Source organism: Rissa tridactyla, chromosome 25, assembly GCF_028500815.1.
Source record: "Rissa tridactyla isolate bRisTri1 chromosome 25, bRisTri1.patW.cur.20221130, whole genome shotgun sequence".
In the NCBI taxonomy this organism is placed as follows: Eukaryota; Metazoa; Chordata; class Aves; order Charadriiformes; family Laridae; genus Rissa; species Rissa tridactyla.
Genome location: NC_071490.1, coordinates 244448 through 269199, shown reverse-complemented (window position 1 = coordinate 269199; position 24752 = coordinate 244448). Strand labels below are relative to the sequence as shown.

The 24752-nt window shown below is 50.0% G+C and overlaps 3 protein-coding genes and 1 long non-coding RNA gene across 9 annotated transcripts; all 4 read left to right on the top strand.

Moving 5' to 3' along the window:
- Positions 1 to 1753: 1753 nt before the first annotated feature.
- Positions 1754 to 15359, top strand: PBX4 (PBX homeobox 4). 4 transcript variants are annotated; one of them, XM_054183487.1, is made up of 9 exons: positions 1754 to 2032; positions 5052 to 5125; positions 11211 to 11452; positions 11822 to 12012; positions 12313 to 12448; positions 12691 to 12847; positions 13045 to 13151; positions 13949 to 14035; positions 14495 to 15359. In XM_054183487.1, the coding sequence occupies exons 1-9, from the start codon at positions 1812 to 1814 to the stop codon at positions 14585 to 14587; spliced, it is 1308 nt and encodes a 435-aa protein (XP_054039462.1). In that variant the 5' UTR covers positions 1754 to 1811; the 3' UTR covers positions 14588 to 15359. The 4 variants fall into 4 exon arrangements, with proteins under 4 accessions (XP_054039462.1, XP_054039461.1, XP_054039463.1 ...); XM_054183486.1 differs by having other exon boundaries at positions 13949 to 14050; XM_054183488.1 differs by lacking the exon at positions 1754 to 2032 and adding an exon at positions 2213 to 2480 and having other exon boundaries at positions 13949 to 14050.
- On the top strand, positions 5139 to 6824 carry LOC128901474 (uncharacterized). Its single transcript, XR_008463479.1, has 2 exons — positions 5139 to 5360; positions 5469 to 6824. It is a non-coding gene; the product is annotated as an uncharacterized LOC128901474 (long non-coding RNA).
- Positions 15360 to 15507: 148 nt separating the features above from the next.
- Positions 15508 to 21971, top strand: DSN1 (DSN1 component of MIS12 kinetochore complex). Of its 2 annotated transcripts, none has more exons than XM_054183491.1 (11): positions 15508 to 15595; positions 15688 to 15733; positions 17341 to 17688; positions 18122 to 18195; positions 18398 to 18470; positions 18833 to 18920; positions 20054 to 20113; positions 20271 to 20342; positions 21335 to 21479; positions 21595 to 21682; positions 21775 to 21971. In XM_054183491.1, the coding sequence occupies exons 1-11, from the start codon at positions 15542 to 15544 to the stop codon at positions 21861 to 21863; spliced, it is 1137 nt and encodes a 378-aa protein (XP_054039466.1). In that variant the 5' UTR covers positions 15508 to 15541; the 3' UTR covers positions 21864 to 21971. The 2 variants fall into 2 exon arrangements, with proteins under 2 accessions (XP_054039466.1, XP_054039465.1); XM_054183490.1 differs by having other exon boundaries at positions 21335 to 21482.
- A 67-nt stretch (positions 21972 to 22038) lies between these two features.
- MVB12A (multivesicular body subunit 12A) lies at positions 22039 to 24538 on the top strand. 2 transcript variants are annotated; one of them, XM_054183495.1, is made up of 9 exons: positions 22231 to 22368; positions 22444 to 22539; positions 22799 to 22895; positions 23024 to 23150; positions 23267 to 23401; positions 23590 to 23672; positions 24010 to 24074; positions 24164 to 24214; positions 24309 to 24538. In XM_054183495.1, exons 1-9 carry the CDS (start codon positions 22291 to 22293, stop codon positions 24369 to 24371), a joined length of 795 nt encoding a protein of 264 aa, XP_054039470.1. In that variant the 5' UTR covers positions 22231 to 22290; the 3' UTR covers positions 24372 to 24538. The 2 variants fall into 2 exon arrangements, with proteins under 2 accessions (XP_054039468.1, XP_054039470.1); XM_054183493.1 differs by lacking the exon at positions 23024 to 23150 and having other exon boundaries at positions 22039 to 22368.
- Positions 24539 to 24752: the final 214 nt, after the last annotated feature.

Below are 24752 nucleotides of genomic sequence, written 5' to 3'. Positions count from 1 at the left end.
ACTCGGTACTTGCATGTTTGTGTTTACTGATACCAGCAGCTTCTTGGAAATTTTCTAATGTAGCAAATTTTTGTCTTTTTTTCTTCCTAACTCTAACAATCACCCCCCAAGGAATAGCGGTATGCTAAGGCTTCTGACCATGACTCTGCATTGATTACGGTTGTAGCGGTGCCTGAAAATGTCAGTGGGTTTAAGAGGCACAGGGTGTTATGGGGAAGAAGTTAAACAGGGAAGAGGAGGAGAAGGAGGTTTCCCTGCTTTGTATTTGGAGAGGGGTCCTCGGCTGGGCTTTGCCAGGACCCCTGAGGGGCCCTGCTGCCTTCCGGAGTCATCAGGACCATGCACGTTACCATAATTGCGGCTTTTAATGAACACTTTTTTTCCCCGGGATTTCTGCATTTGCTGCAGAGGAAAAGAAAAGCTGTTTTAACTTCGCCCAGACGCTGCACTCACTCCACTGGGAACATCCCCAGAGGGGACACCCCGGGTCAGTTTGCAGCACTTTCATCATTCATCACGTTGTCTAGGAGGGAATATTTTCATGTTTTCCTTACAAAGATTTTTGCTGAGCAGCCGGAGAAGCCAACGTGCCTGGCTGACACCGAGCCTGGGCCACCAGCACTCTGAGAGAGGGACCGAACCCCGGGTTTGTGTTCTGAAGCTGAAGGGGAATGCCATACGCCTGCTCCGGAGGGTGAATGCAGTATTTCATATTTGCAAAATTGATATTGTTATTTTAAACAGTGCTAAAACTGCATCGCTGAATGTTAAGTTAGCCTTGCCTGTGAGGTGAAGAGTCAAGCGTTGGGTTGATGGCAGCCAGGAGCGTGGAAGATGCTTCTCCTTGAAATGCAAGTGTAAGAGGACGTAAATCCTGTGAGCACGTTGTACTACTGGAAGGTAAAGCGCTGAAAGAGAAGAACGATGACCAGTGCAGTCAGCTCTCTGCTTGCACAGAAGCATTTAAATACAGAAGCTAAGTTTGAAGGTTTTCTCCTTTTTTAACTTCTCTTTTTAGGCAAACCTAGGTCTAGCTGTAGTGCTGTAACTGTAAAGTAGTGGCTTAGGAAGATGCCCAAACTTCTCAGAAAGCATGACCCTCTGTAAAAAGTAACTTTTTCTGCACTGCTTTGTACCTGCAAACCTTATTCAACTCTCTCAGGCTACTGAAAAACAGGAATGGTATTAGTAACAAAGAAGTATATGCTCTAATTCTTCCTTCAACTAGTCTAATTCTTCCTTCAACTGTGCTTCTCACTAATAAAACTCCATTAGCATCCATCTGAACAGTTTTGCTCTGTTTGGGTGCAAAAAGTGAAGAATCAGGATGAAGTATCGTGCCTGTTCAATCAGATATTTGCAAAACCGATGGTGGCTGGGCAGCGAATGGAACCCTTGCGCTGCCCTTGAGTGTATATTTACATATTAAGATTGTTTATTGTCTGCCTGGACAAATTAGAGGTCGATTAGGCGGGGATCCTCGAATGTCATCACCGTGCGGTTTTGTGAAATGGCCGTGACGTTGCGGCGTGGATTTGATGCCGCTCGGGAACCTCCGGCGGTGAAGGGAACGGCCGGGGTCGCCGGTGATGCTCCGGGAACCGAGCGACAGGGATGGGGGCGGGCGGCGCTAGGACCCAGCGCGGGGCGCTCGGCGGCCCCGCCCCCGGCGTGCGTGGGCGTGGCCCGCGGGGGGCGCGGCACGTCGCGGCGCGCGGGGCGGGCCCGGTGGCGGCGGCGGCGGGGGGGCTGCGGGCGCTGGGGCCCTGTTGTGTGGGAGCCGCGGCGGACCGGGCCCGCCGCCCCCCGCCATGGAGGACCCGTCGCGGCTGCTGGCGGCGGCGGCGGCGCACGGAGCCGGGGTGACCCTGCCCGGCGGAATCCCGCCGCCCCCTCCGCCCGCCGCCGGGGATCCGGCTGCCGCGCCCCCACCGGGGCCGCCGCCTGCTCCTCCCGCGCATCACGACACCGGCGACGTCCTGCAGCAGATCATGGCTATCACCGACCAGAGCCTGGATGAGGCCCAGGCCAGGTACCGGCGGGCCCGGCCGCCGGGCGGGGATTGGTGGGGGGGGGGAGCCCGGGCGCGGCGGAGCCGCTCGGTACCGGCCGCCTTCCCGTGACTCAGCTCTGCCCCGGTCCTCACCGGGGGCTGTGGCGGAGGGCAGCGCTCCGGCGGGGGAAGGGGGGTCGGTGGGAAATGGCCTTTCGGGGGAGGAAAGTTCGGCCATCGGTTCCCGGTGTTCCGGTGTCTGGGAGGCCTCCGGTACCAGCGGGATGCCCCGGTTCCTCCTCGTTAATTTTCCACCGCGTTAATTGCCCCGGTGAAGTAATTGCAGCCGTTATCCCGGCTGGAAGCGGGATTGTCCGGCCTGACGCAGCGACGGGGATGGGAAAACCGGGAAAAAAGGCTGGAAAACCGGGAAAAAACATCGGGAAAACCGGGAAAAAACACCGGGGAACCCGAAGCGGCGGCTGCCGTGAGTTTGCTCGGAAGCGGGGAGAGAGCCGGGGGGGGGCTCAGGGTCTCGCCGCCATCAAGAAGTTTCTCTTTAATCATATTTAAATAAAAATTAATTAAGTTTATTCTTTGGAAATCACAGCAATAATCCCAGGGCAAAACCAGCCGGGAAATCCCGGGAATTCGGCGTTTTCTGGGGTGTCCCCCCCCGGCCCCGCAGCGGCCCTGATTGGGGCGGTGTAATTAGCCCTAATTACCGCGCCTGGCTCCCTCGCCGGCGGGAGGTGGGCAGCCCAGGGGAGAAGGTTTCTAAAAATCAGCAAAATGGGGTTTTGGGGCCTTTTTTCCCCTCGGTTGGGTGTCATCTCCCAGTTTCCTCGTTGCGGCCACAGTGCCCATTTTCATCGTTTTTTAAAAATTTCTGCCTCAAGTTTTGCCGATTTTTGGCAACGCCAGTCACTGTCGCACCCGATTCCCGAGCGGATTCTAGGAATATACGGAGAAATTCTGCGTTCTAAGAATGTCACATGTTTGGGTTTAGAACCGGCGCTTTTGGGTAACTTTCAAGCGCAGCGAAACCTGAGCGGCGCTCGTGGGAATGTTGTTTTTTCCCCCCAAAATTAAATTTTTCTTCCCTACCTGGCGCTAATCTCAGAAATACCCGCCCGCAGCCGCTGTATGGATCCTATAGGCGTGGATTCGCCTCCATGTCGCATAAAAAATGTGCTTTTTTTCTCACAATTTCCTATTTTAAGATAATTTTGAGTGGAATAAAGCTGTCGGGAGCTTTAGTTTCAAAGAAGAGTTGAAGAACAGGCTTAGGAAAATGGCCCGAGCGGTGTTTAAATTAAATAACTTTATAGAAAAGCTGTCAAAGTCCAGCTGAAGCGCAGCCGGCGGGAAAGCCCCCACGTTTTAAAGCATTTTGGGGGTATTTTCATGTAAATATGTATAAAATAAGGCGTTTTCTTTTCTTCTGGACGAAAAGTTTGTTGGGTTTAGGCCTCCTTTAGAGGACGTCGTGCTGTGGAAGCGAAACCAGAAGCGATGGGGATCCGGGGCTTCTCCCACCTCAGCACCACCCCGTTATTTCTCGGGGATTCATCTTTTTTTGGGTTAAAAACGCACGTTGATGGGGTTTAGATATATATTATTTTAAGGCCCGGGGCACGTCGGAGGGTTCTTTCCCTGCGCGCAAGGAGAATTTTTAACATCCAAGTTGAAAACTTGGGTGAAAGTTTCACTGAAAGGAAAATGAAATCTGCCAAGGATGAGTTTTAACACTGCCATTAAACACGTCGCGTTATCACCTTCACCACAATTAGCAGCCGTATTAATTAAGCTATTAACTGCAGGGCTGGGATCTCTCCTGTCTTGCACCAAAACGCTGGGTTTCGGCCCCGGATTGGGAGCGTGGGCTGGAGACGGGGATTATTTTCCCTCTCCCCCGGTGTTGCGAGGACAATAGGCTTCTTCTCCGCTGCCTTTGTTCTCCGGCCGTCGGGCTCCGGCTCGATCTCACCCACCGGCTCCAGAGCTGCCTGGGGATTTTTTTTTTTGGCCATGTGGGGAAGGAAAAGTGAGCGACCCGCTTCAGATTCTGCGATTTTGGTTAAAAACTGGCGTTCTGATATCGGCTGGCAGGGGAGGAAGCCGAGCGGCTGGATTTGCGCTGTTCCCAATAGCTGGCGAACGACAGCCGGTTTGTATTTCTATTAGAAACACCTTGAAACCTGGCTATAAAGGCGATTTCAATATTATTTCTGAATTATAAAACGGGTCGTGAGAAGCAAAAGAGACTTTTTTTGAGGCGTATGGTGCAGCTGGATACTTCTTTCCCCAGATTTCCAGTGGAAATTGGCCACCAAATGGCTGGATGGGCCTGGAAATTTGGGGCAGCTCAGTCCAATCCCGTGGGAAACTGCTTTTATCCGTTTCCCACCACACTCCACGTGTGTTTTGAACTGAGCAAAAGATGTAATTCCCTTGTTTTGATTAGATATTAGGATGGATTCTGTGTTAATGTAATTAATGTTATCCCTTCCTGGCGAGAAGCCGGGGGGAAACAAAGCACCAAGTGCTGGAAGAGCTTCAAAAAGGCAAAATTAGCAGGTGTGGTTTGTGCTAAAATGCTGTTAAATCCGATTTGCTTTTCATTGGATCAGGTGGCCCCTCGTGTAAGTGAGAGGTACTTGTGTTCTTTGCTCTAAAAACACTGGGTTTTTTTCTACTTTTTGAATGGTTTCCATTATTATTAGCTTTTATAGAAGCGCATTAACTCAAGAAGGAACTTTTTACCCCCACGTATAAAATCTGCTTTTTGGTCGAGCTGCAGGTGCTTACGGTTCCTATAAACGACGCGGAATTTTGAATTTTAAGGCCTATTTTTACGACAGTTTGCCCATAGCCTGGCACTTAAGCGGAATATCTCACCCAAACTTGCCCATTTCTCTCTGAATTTTATGCGCTGACCTGCTGTTAGCGAAGCGCGATCCCGTTCTCTCTCAAGCCCCGGCATCTTTCGTCGTCTCTCCCGTCGGCGCTCACTCTTTTTTTTTTTTTCTTTTTCTTTTTCTTTTTTCCGTTTCAGAAAACACGCCTTGAACTGCCACAGAATGAAGCCGGCTCTTTTCAGCGTGCTGTGTGAGATCAAGGAGAAAACAGGTGCGTTGGGGGCTTTTCGGGCCTCGGCTTTCCAAAAAAAACAAACCCAAACCCCGTTCCGCTCTCATTTCGCGTGGCCTCTGTTTTCCCTGGTAGATTCTACAATTTAAGGCTATATTTTTTTTTGGCTTAACAGTCTCCTCTAAGCTGGAAATTGCTTTGATGTGCCTTTTATGATGCTGCCTGTGTGCAGGTTTGGAGAAAACAGCGCTGCTCCTTTGAGTTTTGGTTGTGTGTAGGTGAAAAATCTATAGGTCGGGGGTTTTTTGATGTCTGGCTCGATACCTAGAGAATTCCGAATAACGTCGCTGCGTTGTTATGCTCTTTTTTTTATTCCTTTAAGGAATCGGTACCAAAGCTGTGGTGGTGGTAAGAGTTCAAAGCTGACAAATAACTGTATTACGGAGAAAAAGAGACAGAATGCGTGGGGATGGGGGAAAGGCAGAAGCAGCAGGAAATCACGCGGCTTTCCTGGAGGAGCAGAAGTTCTGGGGGCAAATGGATTTTGATTTTTGAATGACGCAGTAGATGCTCCTACGTGAACACTGAAGCAGGCGGCGTTCGAATGTCTAATTTCTATACGCTATAGTGAATTTTAAATTTATTTTTTTTTTTTTTTGAGAATAACGACTTTAATTATGCATAACTAAAATGGCGGTGGGTTTTTTTTGTTGTTGTTATTGTTTGTTTTTTTAAGTTTTACTTGTATGACCATTTAACATCCTAAACCTCCATTCGTATTATTTTTATGAAAATCCCCAAACTCGCAGTGCTCCCCGTTGGATTGCCCAGCGAGGGCCCGCAGGGTTCCATCCTCCACGGTGCCCTTGTCATCGCGGGCAGCTTTCACACGTTCGTTTCCGGAGAGTTTGGTTGCGTGTATCGCGTTCTCGTGACTTTTGCTTCCGAAGGAAAATCGCGGTGGTGAGTGTGCGCGCGCTTTTCTGTCTGTCCGTCCTGCGAGAATCGCTGCCCTTAAGGAGGGGCTTACCTCCGTTTTGGTTGGTTTTTTTTCCTTTCTGCGCCGAAAGCCGCCTTTTGCCTTTTATTGATTGAAAATGTGACTCCCCTGAGCTCGGCGCGCTTGCGGCAACAGCCTGCGATATCGCGGTTATGCTGGGTTTGGTTTGGTCTTGGAGGTTTTTGAATGTCTGATGCTCTGTCTATTCCTTATTTAAATTACGGGGAGCAGATGTTATGGCTTGAAGCAAACAAAAGCCTGGACATACTGTAGCACAAGGTTTTGGGCTCTCTTTGTGACCCGGGTGCACAAGCTCCTTTTCTAGCTCGGAAATCGGTCTCAAACATATTCCTCCCCCCGTCCCCCCCCCCCCCCCATTTTTCTTTCACTCTTTGTTGGAGCGCTGGTATCGTTCACAATAGCGCAGGATAAGCCGGACGCCTTCGCAGTGGGCAGCCAGCTGGAAGGTGCCGAAAAATTCTCCCCGATAGCGGTTATTAATTAAAAAGAAATGACAAATGACTCTCCGTAATGAAAATAAACTTGGCCGCATTTAATGTTTTGTGGCGTCCGTGTGTGTCCTGTCCTCCCTCCCCCAGTGATTTTCATTTTTTAAATTGTAAACCACTTCGGAGGAAAACAGGTATTTTATTTTCAAGTCTTAAAAACGTGCCTGGAGCGTATGTAGCTATTTGAAGAGGCATCTAATCCAATAAAACCTGCTTGGTTTTTTGGGAACTCGCAGAAGCATTTGGAGCATTTTTTAGTCGATGCAGCAAATGGGGTTTTTGCTGGTTGGGTTACGCTTCAGATACGAGTCAAGCAATATGAATTCAAACATGGCATAATTCTGTCTTAAAATCAAAATTAACCATCCATAGTGTTAATGATGCCGGCTTTTTTGGTGCTGAATAGTAAATTTCCGAGTTTTTCTTCTCAGCTGATTATACTGGTGTCTGGGAAGACGCCAGACCGGGATGGGCCTTAGGCCCCTTGGGGCAGGGAGAGTGTGTCTCTACCCACTTTTGTGGGACTCTTTATTTTGTGTTTCTGGCCTGTGGTGGGGAGCGTGTTTGTCGCAGCGTGGCAACACGGAGTACCATTTTTTTATTGTTTCTCATCGTTGTTAGATGTCCTCTGTCCCTCCTTTCGCGTGCTGGCACTCGGCTGGGTTAATTCAACGGGTACTTTTTCATTTGGTGGTAAAACTTGGCAAGCGGCGCAGCCGAAGAGCACGCTTTCTCTTTGTCGCCGCATTTGTTGACATCCTTATGTAGCCCAGTCTTGTTTGGAGCCCTGCTGGCTTTTGTCTTCTCTTTCCGTTCTCTTTCCTCCCTCCCAGAACTCCGAAGATTCGGAGAAAGCTCTCTCCTGTGGCAACACTTTGAGACCAGCTGAACCCACAGCAGTGTCACTCCCTGTACTGGGATGCTGGGAAAGCTGGTGTCCCCACGGAGGACGTCGAGCTGAAAAATGGGGTGAAAACTCTGTGTGGTACTGCACGAGGGGTGTGCGTGGTATTTTGGTAGCGTTAAGGAGTAGTTTAGAAGGGGTTCATGGTCGCTTTAGGTGACCTGATAGTAAAAAACCGGGCTCCTGCCTTCTCGCCTAACAGTGTGGTTTGTGGACGGCCAAATCGAGGAAACCCTCCTGTCCGAAGAAACCATCAGAAGTCAGTGTTTAGCATGAGTTCTAGGATAAATATTTGCAAGTGTAACATGGGTGATGGGATCGTCTGGGGAAAAACAGAGACGCGGACGAGGAGGGGTGGAGGTCCAGGAACCTTCCACTCTCCAGAGGTATCTTATACTTCCTACAGTGCTCATTTCTGGCCCTAATTAAGCAGTTTTTGCTTCTAACTTTGTGTATTCTCTACCAGCTAGACACATTTATCGTGCTCTTCTGCATAATTTCCTCCGTGAAGGAAAACTGGGAAAGGAAAGCGAGTCTAAGCAAAGTGTGTATCACTTATTTTGGTACCGGTGATCTTGTACAGTTCATTACGGAACTGCAAATCTTTAATTAATGAGATGTAAATATATTGTAATGATTGCATTTGCATACTGAGTGAGGCTCCAGCACCTTAGGTTGTGATGTATTTTAATTAAAGATTAATTAGAAATGATGGGAATTTCATTTTGCTTAGTATAATTATTTTACATATTTGATGAATATCTGGTAGGTGATGTGCCAGAGAACGCAGAAGATTCTATTGGTACGTCTGACGGGAGCGACTTCTCGGGCTTTTTGAGCCAGTGTGGGGTTTTTCTTAAACATCCATAAAAGTGATGGATTGTGAAGGATTTAAGTGAAGGATTTAAGGGTGAAGGATTTTACCTTTACACAAGAACTTTCTAAATCATGCTTAAAACACTGGCTATGCCGTAACTCCAGTCTCGGCGTCTTGACTCAAAGACTCTTGCGTATTACTAGAGTTGTTATATGTTCTTAAACTATTGTGGGCCATCAAATTCAAAAGTTTGATGGCCAAAAGGCTAGCGAGAGGGGCAAGCTTCCTCGAGAAGCGTTCTCCTCGAAGGATGGTGAGGCAGTAGGTGATAAGCGGTGCCGAAAGCTCGCAGGGAAGATGCAGCTGCCCTGCCAAAATTCGTCTACTTCTGGAGTTGTTTGCACCAGACTTTCGAGATGGACTTGCAGAAGCTGGTGTAAGTAGTTTGGAGTGAATCTGATGTAACTTATGATCCGTACAACTATTATCACTAGGTGAAGGTACTAGGAATAAAAATAAAGTTCAAGCAAAAGATATCCATTCCAGGAGATGAATTTAATTTTAGACTAAAGTCTGCCAGTGATTTCTTTAGAACTTGTGTTTTAGCTGTCAGACGTGCTTAGACGCAGTTATCCCAAAGTTTAAAATCAACCTGACGGAGCGGGTTGGACAGACCGAGCACCTCGCACTCGTCGGTTCTCAGGTCTGCTTGCCTTTTGAGAGAGTTTATTAGATCAAAGTTTGGTTGGAAATGCAGTTTATGGTATTTTGATGATGGTTAACTCCTTTCTAGTTTCTTGCGACTTCGCAGAGCCAGCCAACCAGCTCCTTCCCTCGAGACCGGGAAGGTGCTTTATACGTGCTTTTCAGCAGTCAACTTGAGACAAGCTTATGTGTAATTGATGATAACTAATGTCTAATTACCATAATTAGACAAGTGACATAAAATTAAGCTGCAGCTGGGAGCTTGACTTCAACATGAGGTACTCTGATATGCATCATAATGTGCATAAAAAGATGTTTGGCAGAAGCACATTCAAATAAGAAGGTGACACCAAAATATCGGTCCTGCTGAATTCACTCTTGCCAACCCAAATAGTTTAGTGGGAGTTTTACCAAAAAGACTGAGGAGCAAATGGCCACCGGTGAAATCGCTGCTGGCAATTTTTAAAAGCAAAAACCCCCCAGCAAATAAAAAACCCCCACCCTTTTTTCGGTGTTTGTTTCATTTCTTGTAATGTCCACTCAGCAAGGGGTGCATGCAGTAGATGGTCTGCTATTTTTTTAACAAAAGGTATTAATTTTAATTCCGTAACGAGTTAGAAAAGCCACAAACTTTTAAAATAGTCGACAGTTTCCTCATTGCTGTCTTAGCTTGAATTCAGCAGTTACCCAGTTATGGTTATTTTTGCCTTACCTTTTTCCGCTTGCAAAAAAGATTGGGGATGTTCTGGAGACGACCTGGATTGCGGTGACAGAGCGAAGGTCTGCAGCCACTCTGAAACGCTCTTTTCGTCAAAATTATGTAGTAATTTCTTCATAGCCTGCAAAATATTAAGTTCAGGAATGTCATTGTAAGTTTAGGCTCCTTGTGTGTTCAAAATTATTGTGGGGTTTTTTTTTTTTTTAGATTAGCTAGTCTTTTGCCTGCAAAATGCTGGAAATTGTTCTAAGTGCCTATGTTTAATGCCTCTGTACCTTGTTCTGCCCTGCCCGAGAATCTTTGCATAATAAGAGGTCTTTTGTGTTTATCTTTGGTCTCGTTAACCTGCCAATTACAATTTGGAAAAGGCCGTTTGAATTCCGTAGCTTCACAAGGTTAAGAGCAACTGTTCATCCAACTGAAATTATCTAGCAATTAAAATCAAATTGAAAGCCAAAAAAGCTGGTGGCGTTTTTTGCACTGAGTCAACATATTGCGTGTTCTTGCGCTTTTTAAAAAAGGAAGTTCATACCAAATTGTCAAAAAAATGGGGAAACGAAGTTTTTAAAACAAATTTGCTTGGAATCAAATGAATAATCTAGCATACAGGTGGCTGCAGTCTGGGTCTGTTGAATATAAGCTTAAGGAAACTGGCTTCTGGTGCATTTTTTTTCATGTTTCAGATTTTGATAGATTTTGAAATAGATTTTTAATAGATGTTAAAATTCAGCGCTGTTAAGACTTCAATTTGTAGCCTGCTGCTGTATAGCATAGTTGCGTCCTTGGCGTGTAAAGTGGACGAGGTCAAACTCACGCCTTGGGTACTGATTTTAGCAGTTTTTGCACCAGTGGGGTGTTGGTTTCCGTCCCTGGACGTGGAGACGCAGCAGTTGTCCCAGCAGCTCCGGCTGTTTGTCTGCCCGCCGTGGTCTGTCTGCACGAGCGGGTGCTGAGGGCCGTTGAGGAGCGTGCAGGGAGCCAGGCGGCAGGTGATCCGGGGCATCTGCTCTGTAAAAAACTCGTCCTGATTTTTACAGGACTGCTAAGATACATCCTAAACGTGGTATAAACGAGTATGACCCTGAGTACTGGGTCCAGCTCTGGGCTGCCCAGTTCAAGAAGGACAGTGGAGAGAGTCCAGCGGAGGCTGCGAGGATGATGAGGGGATGGAGCATCTCTCTGGTGAGGAAAGGCTGAGGGACCTGGGGCTGTTGAGCCTGGAGAAGGGACGACTGAGAGGGGATCTCATCGATGCTGAGCAATGTCTAAAACTTGTTTTGGTGTTTCTCGGTCCTGCTTGTTCTGACGTGCTGCCTCGTGGCTTCGTTAAACGCTCCCTTTTTTTTCTTTCCCTTGAGCTCAAGACCTGCTAAAACCTCTCGAGAGCGTTCAAATGCTTTGCCGGAATTGAAGTGGATGCTCTTTCCTGTTTCGGAAATAACCTTTTGATTCCCTCTTTATATTTATCTAGTGTTAAGTATTCGCGGTATTCAGGAAGAAGATCCCCCAGATGCTCAACTAATGAGACTAGATAACATGTTGCTGGCGGAGGGTGTCTCCGGGCCCGAGAAAAGAGGAAGAGGAGGACCGATGGCTGTAGCAGCAACATCAGGTGGCTGTCCAAATGACAATAGCATTGAACACTCTGACTACAGGGCCAAGCTGTCACAGATCCGACAGATATACCACTCTGAGCTAGAGAAATATGAACAGGTGATCTTTCTGCATGGAAGAGTTTTTATCATCTCAATTAAAAATAACCGTTTTTTCCTTTGGTGTTGGTTGTAAGAACAGAACAGGGAGCAGAATGAATTCAGGTGAACGCGAGGATAGCAAATTCAGTTGAAAACTTATCTGAACGTTACAGAAGTAAGGTGGAGATAGAGGGACTGGACATCAGACTAGAGATAATAAATGTCTCGTTTATCTTTGTTGCCATTTTTTAAGGGTAAACGGAGTAAAGCTGAAACATGGAAACTCCTCTAAAGTTTTTTGGTGTGTTTTTTTAAATATATATTCTTGTTGGGGAAGCGAATTCTAGGGTATTTTATTGTTTGTCGATACAAATGTGTGTCTTTTCAGGCCTGCAGCGAGTTCACCACCCACGTTATGAACCTGCTTAGGGAGCAGAGCCGAACAAGGCCGATTTCGCCAAAAGAAATCGAGCGGATGGTGAACATCATCCACGGCAAATTCAGCACCATCCAGATGCAGCTGAAGCAGAGCACGTGCGAGGCAGTGATGATCCTGCGCTCGCGCTTCCTTGACGCAAGGTAGGAGAAAACACAAATCTAGCGATAACCGACATTTCAGCCCAAACTTCTTGTGTTGCTCAATGCCAACGGTTGCGTAAGAAATCTCAAGTCCCTCATTCCCAGCGTTGATCTACTTTAAATATTAGGAATTTCCCACCTGTTATGCCCGCTTTGACACCAACATCTATGTAATTCCACTCAAGTCTTACATTCTTCTTCAAACCAAATGTATTTAAGAGGGGAAAAAAAAAGCCAAGTGTACTCTAGTCAGTCTACTCCACAGCACCATTTAAATAGGAATAACTGATATTTTTCTAGGCGTAAACGACGTAACTTCAGCAAACAGGCAACGGAAGTACTGAATGAATATTTTTATTCGCATCTGAGTAATCCTTACCCCAGTGAAGAGGCCAAAGAAGAGCTAGCAAAGAAAGGCGGCATCACAGTTTCACAGGTATGAAGTGTTTTACCTGGAATTAAGTGACTTTTTCTTCCTCCGTGTATTTTTTTTCCCCTAGTTAGCAAGAGGCTTCAGTTACTGGTACTTTAAATAGGATTGAGGTTATTCTGAAGGGTTTAGTAATAGGTATTTTCTGCTTGAAGCTGAGTTTAAAACGCCTCCTTTGCTGGTAATTTGTGAATAGAGTGGAAAATATAATAATTTGACCAAATGCTAACGGTGATATACGTCTCCAGGTTTCCAACTGGTTTGGTAACAAAAGAATTCGATACAAAAAAAACATGGGGAAGTTCCAAGAAGAAGCCAATATTTACGCTGCAAAAACAGCAGTGGATGCAACTAATGTCGTGGCTCAAGGCAACCAGGCAAATTCTCCATCTACACCAAATTCAGGTGAGAGAGAGCGCGGGGGAAGAGTCTGTCTGCTTGAAAGGCGCTAATTATTTCTTGTGATAATTAGTACCACAGACTAACGGTGTTTGAAACAGTCATAGGTTTTCTTTTTCTCTCGAACTTAAATAATACTTGTTGAAGAACCATTTTTGGTGGGTTTTATTTGTTATTAAAACACGCTATCTTTTCTTTTTCAGCTTCCTCTGGCTCTTTTAAGATGACAAATTCCGGAGATTCGTTTATAAACTTGCAGTCATTGACTTCCTACCAGAGCTCCCCAGTGGGAGCCAATGTGCAGTCACAGGTCAGTAAGAAGAAAAAAAACCAACCAAACATACTTTTAGCAGTGAGATAAGTGTTAAAATCCCATTTCTCTGTCCTTTGTCCGGTATGAACAGGCTGCCCAGGGAGGCTGTGGAGTCTCTGTCCTTAGAGATATTCAAAATCCAACCTGCTCTAATTGACCCCGTTTGGAACAGCGGGGTTGGATTAGAACAATCTTGGTTTATTTTTTTAAAGTAGATTCTCTCAGTAGCAGATAGGGAAGGATTTTTCTGGCTCTGGACACCACGGGTTAGGATGCAAGAAGTGACTAGGGTCAAATTTCTCCAATAAAAGTCAAGAAACGAACCTGCTCAAATATGTATTTTCTCTTGGAACTAGAATTTTCTCTTACAGAATTAACTGATACCTAAATTAACCTGCTGCTGTTCTTCTGTCCCTTTAAATGTATGAAACAGTATTTTCTCATTTTAGAGTCAGTCTTGATCCATTTAATTAGAACTTTGCTTAGGATTTCTGGTTACCGGTATTGTCAGACTCATTTTAAGCTTTCTGCTGAATTTCTAAACTGGTCTGAACTGCGTAAAATCATTGTCTCTGTCCTAAATGCTGTAGGTGATAGGCTCTAATTTTGCTCGATAATTAACTAGTTAGGTAAAGCTCGGTTAATAGCAAGAACTGCAAAGAAAATTTGTCTTCCTGCGAGAAAACCCGCCCCTTGTTGAAAGACTTTTTGGCCCAGTAGATCTGTGCCACGTACCGCTGCATTTCTTCAACTTTTTATCGTTACCGTTCTCACTCTGCGGCATCTTGTTCCAGATGGATTCCTTACACCACGTCATACACCAGACGGGAAGATACGACACGATTGTGGGGAATCCTTTGTATACGACGCAGCGCATAGATGTAAGATGTACTGAGGTATTACTTACTAGAAACACAAATTCTGCCCGAGATTGGTTAATGATCTGTGAATAAATGTTGATTTATTTATTTTTTTTTTTATTTCCTTGACCATTTCTGATGTGGGGATAGGAGAAAACTGGGAAAGGTGTCGTTTAATACACCAGCCTTTCCCTCCTGGAGACTTGATTTAAAATTTCGGCTTTGCTCACCAGAAGATTTGTGCGCTTCCGTTAATTCTTGCCATAAGAGATGGCGCAAGGAATAAGAGTAACACCATAAAATTGGGGGGGGAGGGAGAAGATTTTATGGGATATTTGTGGACAGAGCTTTGCCAGAGCCGATACATACTTATTTCCTTTCCTGTCGCTCGTAAGGTGGAAACATCTAAAGGCATATTTTGTTGTCTGCAAGTAGTTTCTTAAAGATTTAATGAAACAGATCTATTTATTCTCCCTGCAGGCTAATGGCAGCTGGCAGGATGCTACCACCCCTTCATCAATCACTTCACCTGCCGGAGACCCTGGAAGTGTTAATTCGGATGCGTCTAATTAAGTTTTTAGGACCTATTGATGAGAGGAAAGAGGTCATTAGTGTAATTTGTCAATGTTGCTCTTTTGCCAATACTATTGTTTGTACAACTTGACACACAGCTAATTACCTCAGAAACCCCCCTGGAACCAATAGAAGATTGTGATTACAATGATACCTCTCTACCTCTCAGCCTCACGCAGTTGAGTTCTTTTTACTTATGCCCATTGGGATGTGAAGTTGTTTTAAAAAGAACTTGCTTCATTTTTCCTAACCAAATTCATTTTTTTAAAACATGGATTTTATGGTTAAGAGTCGGAAAGTGTTCTCTTCTAGAACTTGGCGTTTGTCTCAAGTTTTACAGCTTAAGAAAACTGACTTATTTTAATTTCCATAAAGTTTTTTACTATGAAATTTCTGTTCTAGTTGATAGCTACTAACAGTTAAACCCCCTGTATTGTAATTGTATGCGTTCTCTGTATTGTAATTTTGTATAGGAAAATAAGCTTTTCTTAACTAGAATTCATTCTGAGCTAATTAATCAGAACGTTGCTTTACCAAAACTCTCACTGGACTTTGCTCTCGGGTAGGACCTTCCATCCTGTGTCATTCCACGTAATTCTAATTTAATGTCTAGTGAAAAAACCAACAAACAAACAAACAAAAACCAACAACCCCTACCTGCCATCCCCATGGATAATGATAAGGTTTTTGTGCATTTCTGCCGCTGTTAACACGGAGTCCGCCCCCTTTTCAGTTGAGATTTTATCAAAGATAATAAACATCCAAAGCCTTTTTTTTTTTTTTTTTTTTTTTTTCCCCCTCCCCTTTTCCTCTCAGTTTTCCTCACCTCGGGGGAGGGCGGGAAGCGGGAGGGGGGGGAGGCGCGAGGCGGCCTCTGCGCACGCGCCCGCCTGAGGGCGCCGCTTTCCCGCCGTGCCCCGCGCCCAACGGCCGCCGCGCGCGCCCGCCACCGCCATGGCGGAGTCCCCGGGCGCCGGCGCCGCCGCCTCAGCGCGGCCGTCGGAGGAGGTGAGCGCTGGGGAAAGGGGGGAGGCCTGGCTGAGGGGGCCGCGGGTAGGCCGCGCTGCCGGGCTCCTAACCCTTTTTTCCCCCCACCTCAGCGTTCCCCCGGCGCAGCCAGCCCGGCGGCCGAAGGTGCGGTGTCAGGTAAGCTGTTGGTCGGCAGACGGCTGAATACGAGCCAGCGGTGTGCCCAGGTGGCTAAGAAGGCCACCAGCGTGGCCTGTGTCAGCAATAGTGTGGCCAGCAGGACCGGGGCAGTGAGAGTCCCCCTCTACTGGGCACTGGTGAGGCCCCACCTCGAGTGCTGTGTTCATTTTTGGGCCCCTCAGGACAAGAAAGACATGGAGGGGCCGGAGTGGGTCTGGAGAAGGACAGTGAAGTTGGTGAGGGGGCTGGAGAACTTCTGAGGAGTGATTGAGGGAGCTGGGGGTGTCCAGCCTGGAGAAAAGGGGGCTGAGGGGAGACCCCGGCGCTCTCTACACCCCCTGAAAGGAGGTTGTGGCGAGGTGGGGGGCGGTCGGTCTCTTCTCCCAAGTGATGGGATGAGAGGAAACGGCCTCGAGTTGTGCCAGGGGAGGTTTAGGATGGATATTTGGAGAAATTCCTTCACAGAAAGGGTTGTCAAGCGTTGGGACAGGCTGCCCAGGGCAGTGGTGGAATTGCCATCCCTGGAGAGATTTAAAAGCCAGGCAGACGTGGTGCGGAGGGACATGGGTTAGCAGTGGCTTCGGCAGTGTTGGGTTAACAGTTGGATGATCTGAAAGGTCCTTTCCAACCTCGAGCATTCTATTATTCGAAGGGGGGCGGCGGGGAGGGCAGGGCGGTGCCGAGCATCACCCTCTTTCCTGGTGGGCAGCGGCCCAGGAGAAGGATCTCGGTGCTGGAAGGGAGAACCGGAGGCACCAGCAGGCCTGGGGGGCTGTGACGCAGTGATCCAGCCATCACCCCTCGGCGCTGCTGCCGCTCCGAGGTAGCGTTAGGGTTTGAAGAACACGCAACAACTTGTTGTCACTTAGACAGTTATTCTATCACCCAGTTACCCCTCCCCACCTGCAAAGGGGAATCGGGTTAAAACATGGAGACCCAAGGGTTGAAAGCTAAAGAGATTTAATAGAATAAGCCTAAATAATTAATAATACTAAAGAGACAATACCAATATAAAGTATAGGAGGATTATACTCAGCCCATTCTAGGAGGGGGAAGCTGTGTGCTCCCACCAGGGGACAACAAAAGCGCTGCGGCTTCGGGAGGAAGGGAAGGGCTCAGGGCTCCGGCACCGGGGTGAGGAGTTTTCAGGATGGCAGCCATCGAGAGAGAGAGAGAGAGAGAGAGAGAGAGAGAGAGAACTCCACGTCAAACTTTCCCATTTATATTGAATGTGACGTTCATGGTATGAAATAATCTTGTTGGCAGCTTGGGTCAAGTGCCTGGGTCTCGTTCCTCATCCCTGCACCTTCTGAGCTTGAAAACACTGAGACCTTGAAACCCACATCCCAGAGCTGGCTTATAAAGTAAATATTTTCACAAATTCAGATACTAGAGGCTTCTAAAAGTGCAGTTTTCCCAAGCATTAAAGGAGACCTTACTGAAAAGTAAAATTACTGAAAGAGAAATTAATCCTGTGTTGCTCAGACCAGGACAGGTAGAAAGCAAAGCACAAAGAACAGGTTCAGTGCTTTTGACTCCCTGGGAAAGACCCTTTCCTCGCTTTTTACGCTGTTAAACGTATTGTTTATGTCTGTTTTTCTCAGAATCTGATCCCAGAGAGAAAAAAACAGATCCTGAGCAATTCCTAACACCACCTGACGTAACTGCTGTTAGCAAGAAGAACGTTAGTTCCCATGAGACAACCGGAGTGTCTGTGAGGAAAAGGTCCCAGGAAAGTCCCAGCCTCGGGAAGAGCCCCGTCGGACCCAGCCCCAAGCGGCTGTCTCCCTGGAGAAGCAGTCCCAGGAAAGACCATGCCTTGAATTCTTTTAACTTGTCCCCGAGACAGCTCAGCACCACTCCTCAAGCCAAGCGGCGCTCTTGGTGTCGCTCGAGCCTGAAGGGGACGAAACGCCGAAAATCTCTGCCTCCTGTTCACCAAGACGTCACCGGTATGTGCTCCGCTCCCTTTACCAAGCTCTCTCAAGAAACTTGCCGGGCAGCCTGTAGTGAATTGAAGTTCAATTTCATGGCACGACCTTTAGGGTGATTGTAGTGTGATTGCGTTATTCCTGACTGGTAGCCACCCGTGTCCATGTTGGCCACGGTCTCGGAGGTCCCGGTACTTGAAGATGAGGTGCTGCATTAACGGCTTCTGTAGATCAGTGCTTTGCAGTCTCTGCCTTTTCATTCCATGCTTGAGCCTGAAGCGTGACTTTTCCGTCTTAGGAACTCTGTTTCTCCTCCTTTTCCCTGCTCCTTCTGTATCCTGCAAGCTGCACTCCTACGCAACAGCAGCTTGTAGCGTCTTTCGGGGACATTCCAGCTGTTTGTACCTTGGTGTGACTTTAACTGTTCTTAATCAATTTTGTTCTGATTTTTCAGAATTAAGCAAATCAATTAGCCTGGATTTGCCAGAGGTAGACCGGCTTTCCACGCTGCTGCTGTCCAGTTTCCAGGTAAGATCCTCTCATTTAAAAAGCGAATTATTTTTCTCCTGCCTTTCTCTGCCATTAATCGTATGTTCTGATTTGTATAACTGAGTTGTGAAATATGGGCTGGGGGAGGAAGGAACTCCTTTCTCCTTCAGTAACGAGATCTCCCACAACCTTTGCCACCCTGGGAAAGGGTGCTAAGACCTTCTTTTCCATCTTCCCTTAGTTTTCTGCACAGAAATTCGAACACATCTTGAAGCAAACTGACGGCTTTAGCCCCGAGGCTTTCAAAGCGAACGGTAAGGTGGGCTGTATGTGTCAGCAAGGGCAATCCCGAACTTAAAAATACCGGCCCTGTGGTATTTTATTTGAGCGTTGAAACCCAGCAGAGAAGGGGTGGGTGCAGGTAAAAATGCGTAAATTATGTTTTTAAGATGCTGCGTGTGACTGCAGCCTCTGGAAGACAAATGGACACACTGAAGTCCCCTATAGTCACAGGCACGAGTCATTCCTTCAGAAACACTGTAAATAACTCAAGTGCCGTCTGACAAGGAATTGGAACGTTATCTCCTGATTAGGGAACAGCTTCATTTCTCAGTGTTTTTAGGCAGTGGTGGGTATGAGCCTTATTTTATCCTGGTTTATTTTGTCTCCATCTCAGTGGACTCGGTTTCCGAAGACCTGAAGCGACACATGCAGAAGCTGAAGCGAGACGGAACGCTGAAGAGCTGCGTAGAAGACCCTAAAGGGTAAGGACTCGCCGAACTCATCCCCTGCGGAGCGTAAGCAGCGAGTCGGTGTTGTTTTGTGGGGCAGAGGGGGGAGAAGGAGGAGAAGCCTCAACACAAAATGTGCCTGTTGCCACCTGCAAGGACCTCACCCTGCCAGCATAAACCTTCCTAACTCAGCCGTGTTGAAAATTAAACATTTTAATGAGCTGCCTTCCCTCATCCCCACAACTCTTAACAGAACCAGCGAGGGAAGTGCAGTTACGGCAGCCGATTTTAGGGAGGTGAAACTTTTAAAATGGGAAAGAAACCACCATATTATCCCTTGGTTACACACGCAGGATCCGGAAAGTGGGGCGGTTCATAAACCAAAGGCAGACCAAGTAAGATTTTGTGTGTTAAATGAATAAATATATATAAAAATCACAGGTATATGCACACGGATAATAAGAATTATGTATTTCAGGGATCATATGTAGCTGGGGGGGTTCAGCCTAGAGAAGAGAAGGCTCCGGGGAGACCTTGGAGCCCCTTCCAGTCCCTAAAGGGGCTCTGGGAAAGCCGGGAAGGGTCTCTGGATCGGGGAGGGGAGCCGTGGGATGAGGGGGAATGGGTTTAAGCTGAGAGAGGGGAGATTTAGGGGAGATATTAGAAGAAATTCTTGGCTGTGAGGGCGGTGAGCCCCTGGCCCAGGTTGCCCAGAGAAGCTGTGGCTGCCCCATCCCTGGAGGGGTTCAAGGCCAGGTTGGCCGGGGCTTGGAGCAACCTGGGCTGGTGGGAGGTGGCCCTGCCCCGGGCAGGGGGTGGCACTGGGTGGTCTTTAAGGTCCCTTCCAACCCGAACCATTCTCTCATTCAACGATTCTGTTCTGGGTTTGCTTTATGGCCTCCCAATCCTCTGAAGGTACAGAGTAACCCCGTTGCCTGTGGCAATGAGGGGTTTTTGGGGCTGATGTCCCTGGACCACCAGCACAGCGAATACTTGGAGGGGTGTTATCTCTGTTGAGGAGATTGAGGAGACTTTTCTCTTTTACGTTCTGCAATTGGAAGCATTTACGCTGCATAAGCACCCAACGGGCACCAGAGCCCTCTGCCGTACGCGTGTGGAACGTGTAGGTCTCCCTGTATCCTGCTGATGTTGTTTCTGCACTTTAGGATTTTACTGGACTCGGCTTTGGATGAGTCAGTGGCCCAAGTGAAGGAGTGCATTGCCAGGTAAGATGGATTCTGACACCAGTATGGGTTTGGACTCCTCTTTGAGAGGGTATTTTGGGTGTATTTAGCTGTTTTTCCGACGCACCTTGCACTGCAGTTGAGCTTTCCCGAGGGAAGACCCGGGTACAGCCCCCTGCTCTCTCTTCTCGCTCCGCAGGTTCACTGCCGAGTGTCAGTCCTGGGATCAGCTTTTACTGCGCTACCAGGAGAGCGCCGAGGAAATGTCCAGGTGGGGATCGTTCCCCCCGTCTCACCCCTGCGTTTGGCCTTGGGAAAGAAAATCGGTGACTTGGGAAGTGCGGGTTAGATGAGGACGGTGACGTGGATGGAGAACTGGCCCCATGGCAGAGCTCCGAGGGTTGGGATCGGCGGTGCAGGGTCTGGTTGGAGGCCCGTGGCTAGTGGTGGTCCCCAGGAGTCTGGGCTGGGTCCGGTCCTCGTTCAACATCATCCTCAGTGACCTGGGTGAGGGGACAGGGAGTTTGGGGGTGACACACCCTGCGGCGAGACCTGGGCAGGCTGGAGAGGAACCTCATGGAGTTCAAGGAGGGCGAGTGCGGGGTCCTGCGCCTGGTGGTGGGAACAGCCCCCCGCACCAGTATGGGTTAGGGGTGACCTGCTGGAGAGAGAGCTGGGAGTCCTGGTGGACAACAGGTTGCCCACGAGCCAGCAATTGTCCAAGGAGGCCAGTGGTCTCCTGAGGTGGCCAGCAGGTGGAGGGAGGTCATCCTCCCCCTCTGCTCTGCCTTGGGGAGGCCACACCTGGAGCACTGGGTCCAGTTCTGGGCTCCCCAGTTCAGGAAAGAGCGGGGAACTGCTGGAGAGGGTCCAGCGGAGCCTGCGAGGATGATGAGGGGATGGAGCATCTCTCTGGTGAGGAAGGGCCGGGGGACCTGGGGTTGTTCAGCCTGGAGAAGAGAAGCCGGAGAGGGGCCCTCAGCAATATCTGTAGGGCGGGTGGCAAGAGGATGGGGCCAGGCTCCTTCCAGTGGGTGGCCAGTGCTGGGACAAGGGGCAACGGGCACAAACTGGAACGTGGGAAATCGGGAAAGTTTTACTTTGAGGGTACTGGAGCCCTGGAACCGGCTGCCCAGAGATATTCCAGACCCTCCTGGAGGCGTTCCGGTGCACCCTGCTGGGGGGTGCCGCTGTTTTGGGGGGGTGGGTGGATGAGCTGTTCTCCGTCCCCGCCCCTCCCTGACTCCGGGGGTTTGGTTTCAGGCGGCTGGAGGGGTGCAGGCGCGACGGCGGCCGGGCAGAGCCCCTCCAGCACCTCCAGACCTCCCAGGCCCACGTCCTGCGCACCAAACCCGACTACCAGCAGATCCTGGACGCGCAGGGGGAGGTGCTGAGCTGCATGGAGCTGGTGGTGAGTTGCTCCCGGGGGGGAAATACTCTATTCCCGCTACGGATTTACGTGATCTTTTTCTTTCTTTTTTTTTTTTTTTTTTTTTTTTTTTGTCATCCGTTGGGTTTTGCAGCTCGATGAACTCCAGCAAGCGGTGAAGCTGCTGCAGGCCTTCAGCGAGGACAGCCGGCAGTACTTGCGGCGCCTGTCGGAGCAGCTCGGTGAGCGGGAGCCCTCCGGGAAGGGGGTGGAAGCCTCCTGGAGGGTCGTTAACGGGGGTTAATGGCGTTTTGGTTTTTTTTTCTCGTTCCAGCCACCAGGACCTTCCAGCAGCTGGAGAACTCCCCCGTGCGCAAGCTGATCGCCCCGCCGCCCAGGGAGACGCCGCCGGCGGAGGGTTGAGCGGGGCGGTGGCCGGGACCGCGCTCGGGGCCGCTCTCAATAAAGGCAGTGGGAGGCCGGTGCCCCCCGGTGCCCGGTACACCCGCACTTCCGCGTTTGAAGGCGCCCTGGGCGGTCCGTTGCCGCTTATTGGCTGCCACGCACGTCGCTCAGAGCGCGACAGCCAATCGTCGCTCCCACAGTCTGCGCCCCCTAATGGGAGCTCGGTACCATCCCGAGGGCTCGTGCCCCGAGCGCTTCCGCGTTCGTAGGCGTCGGGGGGGGGGGGGGGGGGGGGGGCGGGTCTGTCGCCGCTTATTGGCTGCCGCGCACGCCGCTCAGAACGCGCCAGCCAATGGCCACAGCTGTAGCCCGCACGGGCCCAATGGTTGCCCAGCAGCGGGCAGGGGGGCGGAGCTCCGCCGCTCCCGGGAAGTAAGCGGCGGCCATGGCGGCGGCGGAGACTCCGCTCACCGGCGTAGCCTGGGCCGCCGCGCCCGAGGCGGTCCCCGCTGGCTGGACGGCGGTAGGGGAGGGACGGGGCTTGGGGGAGGCACCGCCGCCCGGTCCGGCCGGGGGCTGACGCTCCCTGTGCCCGCAGATCACCGTTACCGTGGAGGGCGCGGCGGCCAACCTGGGCAAGGGCTTCGGGCACAAGAGCGGCGGGTACCTCTGCGTGAGCACCGGCGGAGGCCAGGTCCGGGGTTGGGGGGCAAGAACCGGGACCAGTAGGGCTGGGGCTGCCCAGCCCCGAGGCGGGGACACCGGGACCGGGGGTGCCAGCCCCGGGGACACACACACACACACCGCGGGACTTGGGGTACCAGTTCCGGAGCCAGACACTGGAGACGGGTGTCAGCCCCGGGAGGGGGGACACCGGGGATGGGGATGCCAGCCCCGGGTGGGGACACCGGAGGTTCTATGCCCGGTCCGGTACCGAGCTCCGTCCCGTCCAGGCGGCTGCGGGGCCGGTGGTGACCGACGTTGTGGTACTGAGCGACCGGAGCCCGCAGCCCCCGGGCTACACCCGCGCCCCCGAGTTCCCGGAGCCTCGTAAGTACCGGGACGACACACCCCCCCCCCTCCCCCCACACACACACAGCCCCCCCCCGGGGAACGGGGGGCGGCGGGGCCACCCCCCGGTCCCGTCCCGGCTCCTTCCCCGCCCCACACCCCGGCAGGAACCGGCATCTCCCGGAAAAAACGGCTCTACGTGAAGCTGTCGCCGGTGGACGCCGCCGAGACGGCCGTGGTGGACGTGCAGCTGAGCGCCAAGAGCAAAGCGCTCCCCCAGTACATGAAAATCGGGTAGGGGGGGCCCTGCCCGCACCCCGTCCGTCCCCCCTGCCAACGCTCCCACCCTTCGGGGCAAAAACCTCAGGTTTTGGAGTTTGTTTGTTTGGTTTTTTTTTTTTTCCTCCCAGGGAAATGGGTAATTTTGCCATCTGGTGTAAAAAAGGGCCGGTTTTGAAACGCAGCCCCCCACCCGTCCCCAAGCCCCGCAGCATCAGCGCCGGCCTGAGGCACCTCTCGCTCCAGTCCTCGGACTCGGATCAAAAGTACGTCAACGCTAATTTAGGCTAATTATTCTCTTACCCCACCCAACCCAGGCCGGGACTGGGAATAAATCCTGCGGATTGCTGGTACCACCTCGCCGTTTCCATTCCCTTTGGTGGGGGGGGCTCGGTAGCGGCTGTATCTCCCGGCTATTAATTACTCTCCTATTAATTACTCTCCTCGGCTACAGGTCGCCCCCGGCTCGCTGCAGCATCAAGCGCGCGGCTCAGCACGAAGCCCTTTACGACGCCTCCAACATCTACGGCCTCTCGGGTAACGCCTTTCCTCCCGGGGAAATCTCCGCTGGGGAAGCTGCGTTTCAAACCAGCGTTTTCGTAGTTAAGGGGTATTTTAAAATTAAAATACAGGCCGGGTGTCGGCTCACGCACGCTTGTTGCCTTTCAAGAGCGGAACTGAGCTAAAGTTTTTATCTTAAAACTTCCTGAAAATTGTTCCTTGCTGGAATCGGGCCGTCTCTGACGCCTCGCTCAAACTCTTCTCGGGGGGGGCTAACGTGGCCCCTTCCCCAAATCACTAATTGGAGGGGGGAGGGGAGGGGGTTTCGGAGCGGCTCCTTTGATCCTGAAGCGTCTCCCGTTTCCTTTCCCAGCGATGGACGGGGTCCCCTTCACGCTGCACCCCAAGTTCGAGAGCAAGCTCAGTTCCGGCAGCAACGTGAGTCTTCCTTTAAGCTGTTTGTTTTTTTTTTTTCTTCAGTCCTACCTCAAAACTAGTCTTAATATCTTTTTTTTTTTTTTTTTTAGGCTATTCTTGCAGACCTCAACGTTAAATCGCTCGCCGATATCGAGAAAGAGGTAAAGGGGCTGCTTTGGTCGTGCGCCGTGGGTCGTGTTCTGAATTTCTCGACTACCAGCGTCTCGTCCTGAGCGATTCATTTTTCCTTTGCAGTACAATTACGCTTTCGTAGTGGAACGAACGGCGGCCGCCAGGCTCCCACCCGGCGTTTGTTAGCACCGGGGTCCGCCTCCAGGCCGCCAAACGCCCCGTCGGGCCTCGCTCCTCTCTCTCTCGCGGGATGAAATTTCGGGGGACGTGAAGAAACGCCAACGCTACCCCCTCAGGGGAATCGCTTTGGGAGGAAAAAAAAAATAAATAAAGGTCTTTCTTTGCTCTTCTCACCTGCCAAAAAAATATTTCTGTACCCGTTTGGAAAGACAAACTTCGGGCTCAGCACGACGTAGAGAAGGTGGTGGCAGTGGCTGATCTCTGTCAACGCTACAACTCTTTATTCCAGACGTTACCGAGGGCAGTTGTAGCGTTTGTGTCACGTAAAAACTCCTACAACCCTCGGCGTCGCCTCCGCTTTGTCGCCGTTTTACCTCGTCGTCTCCT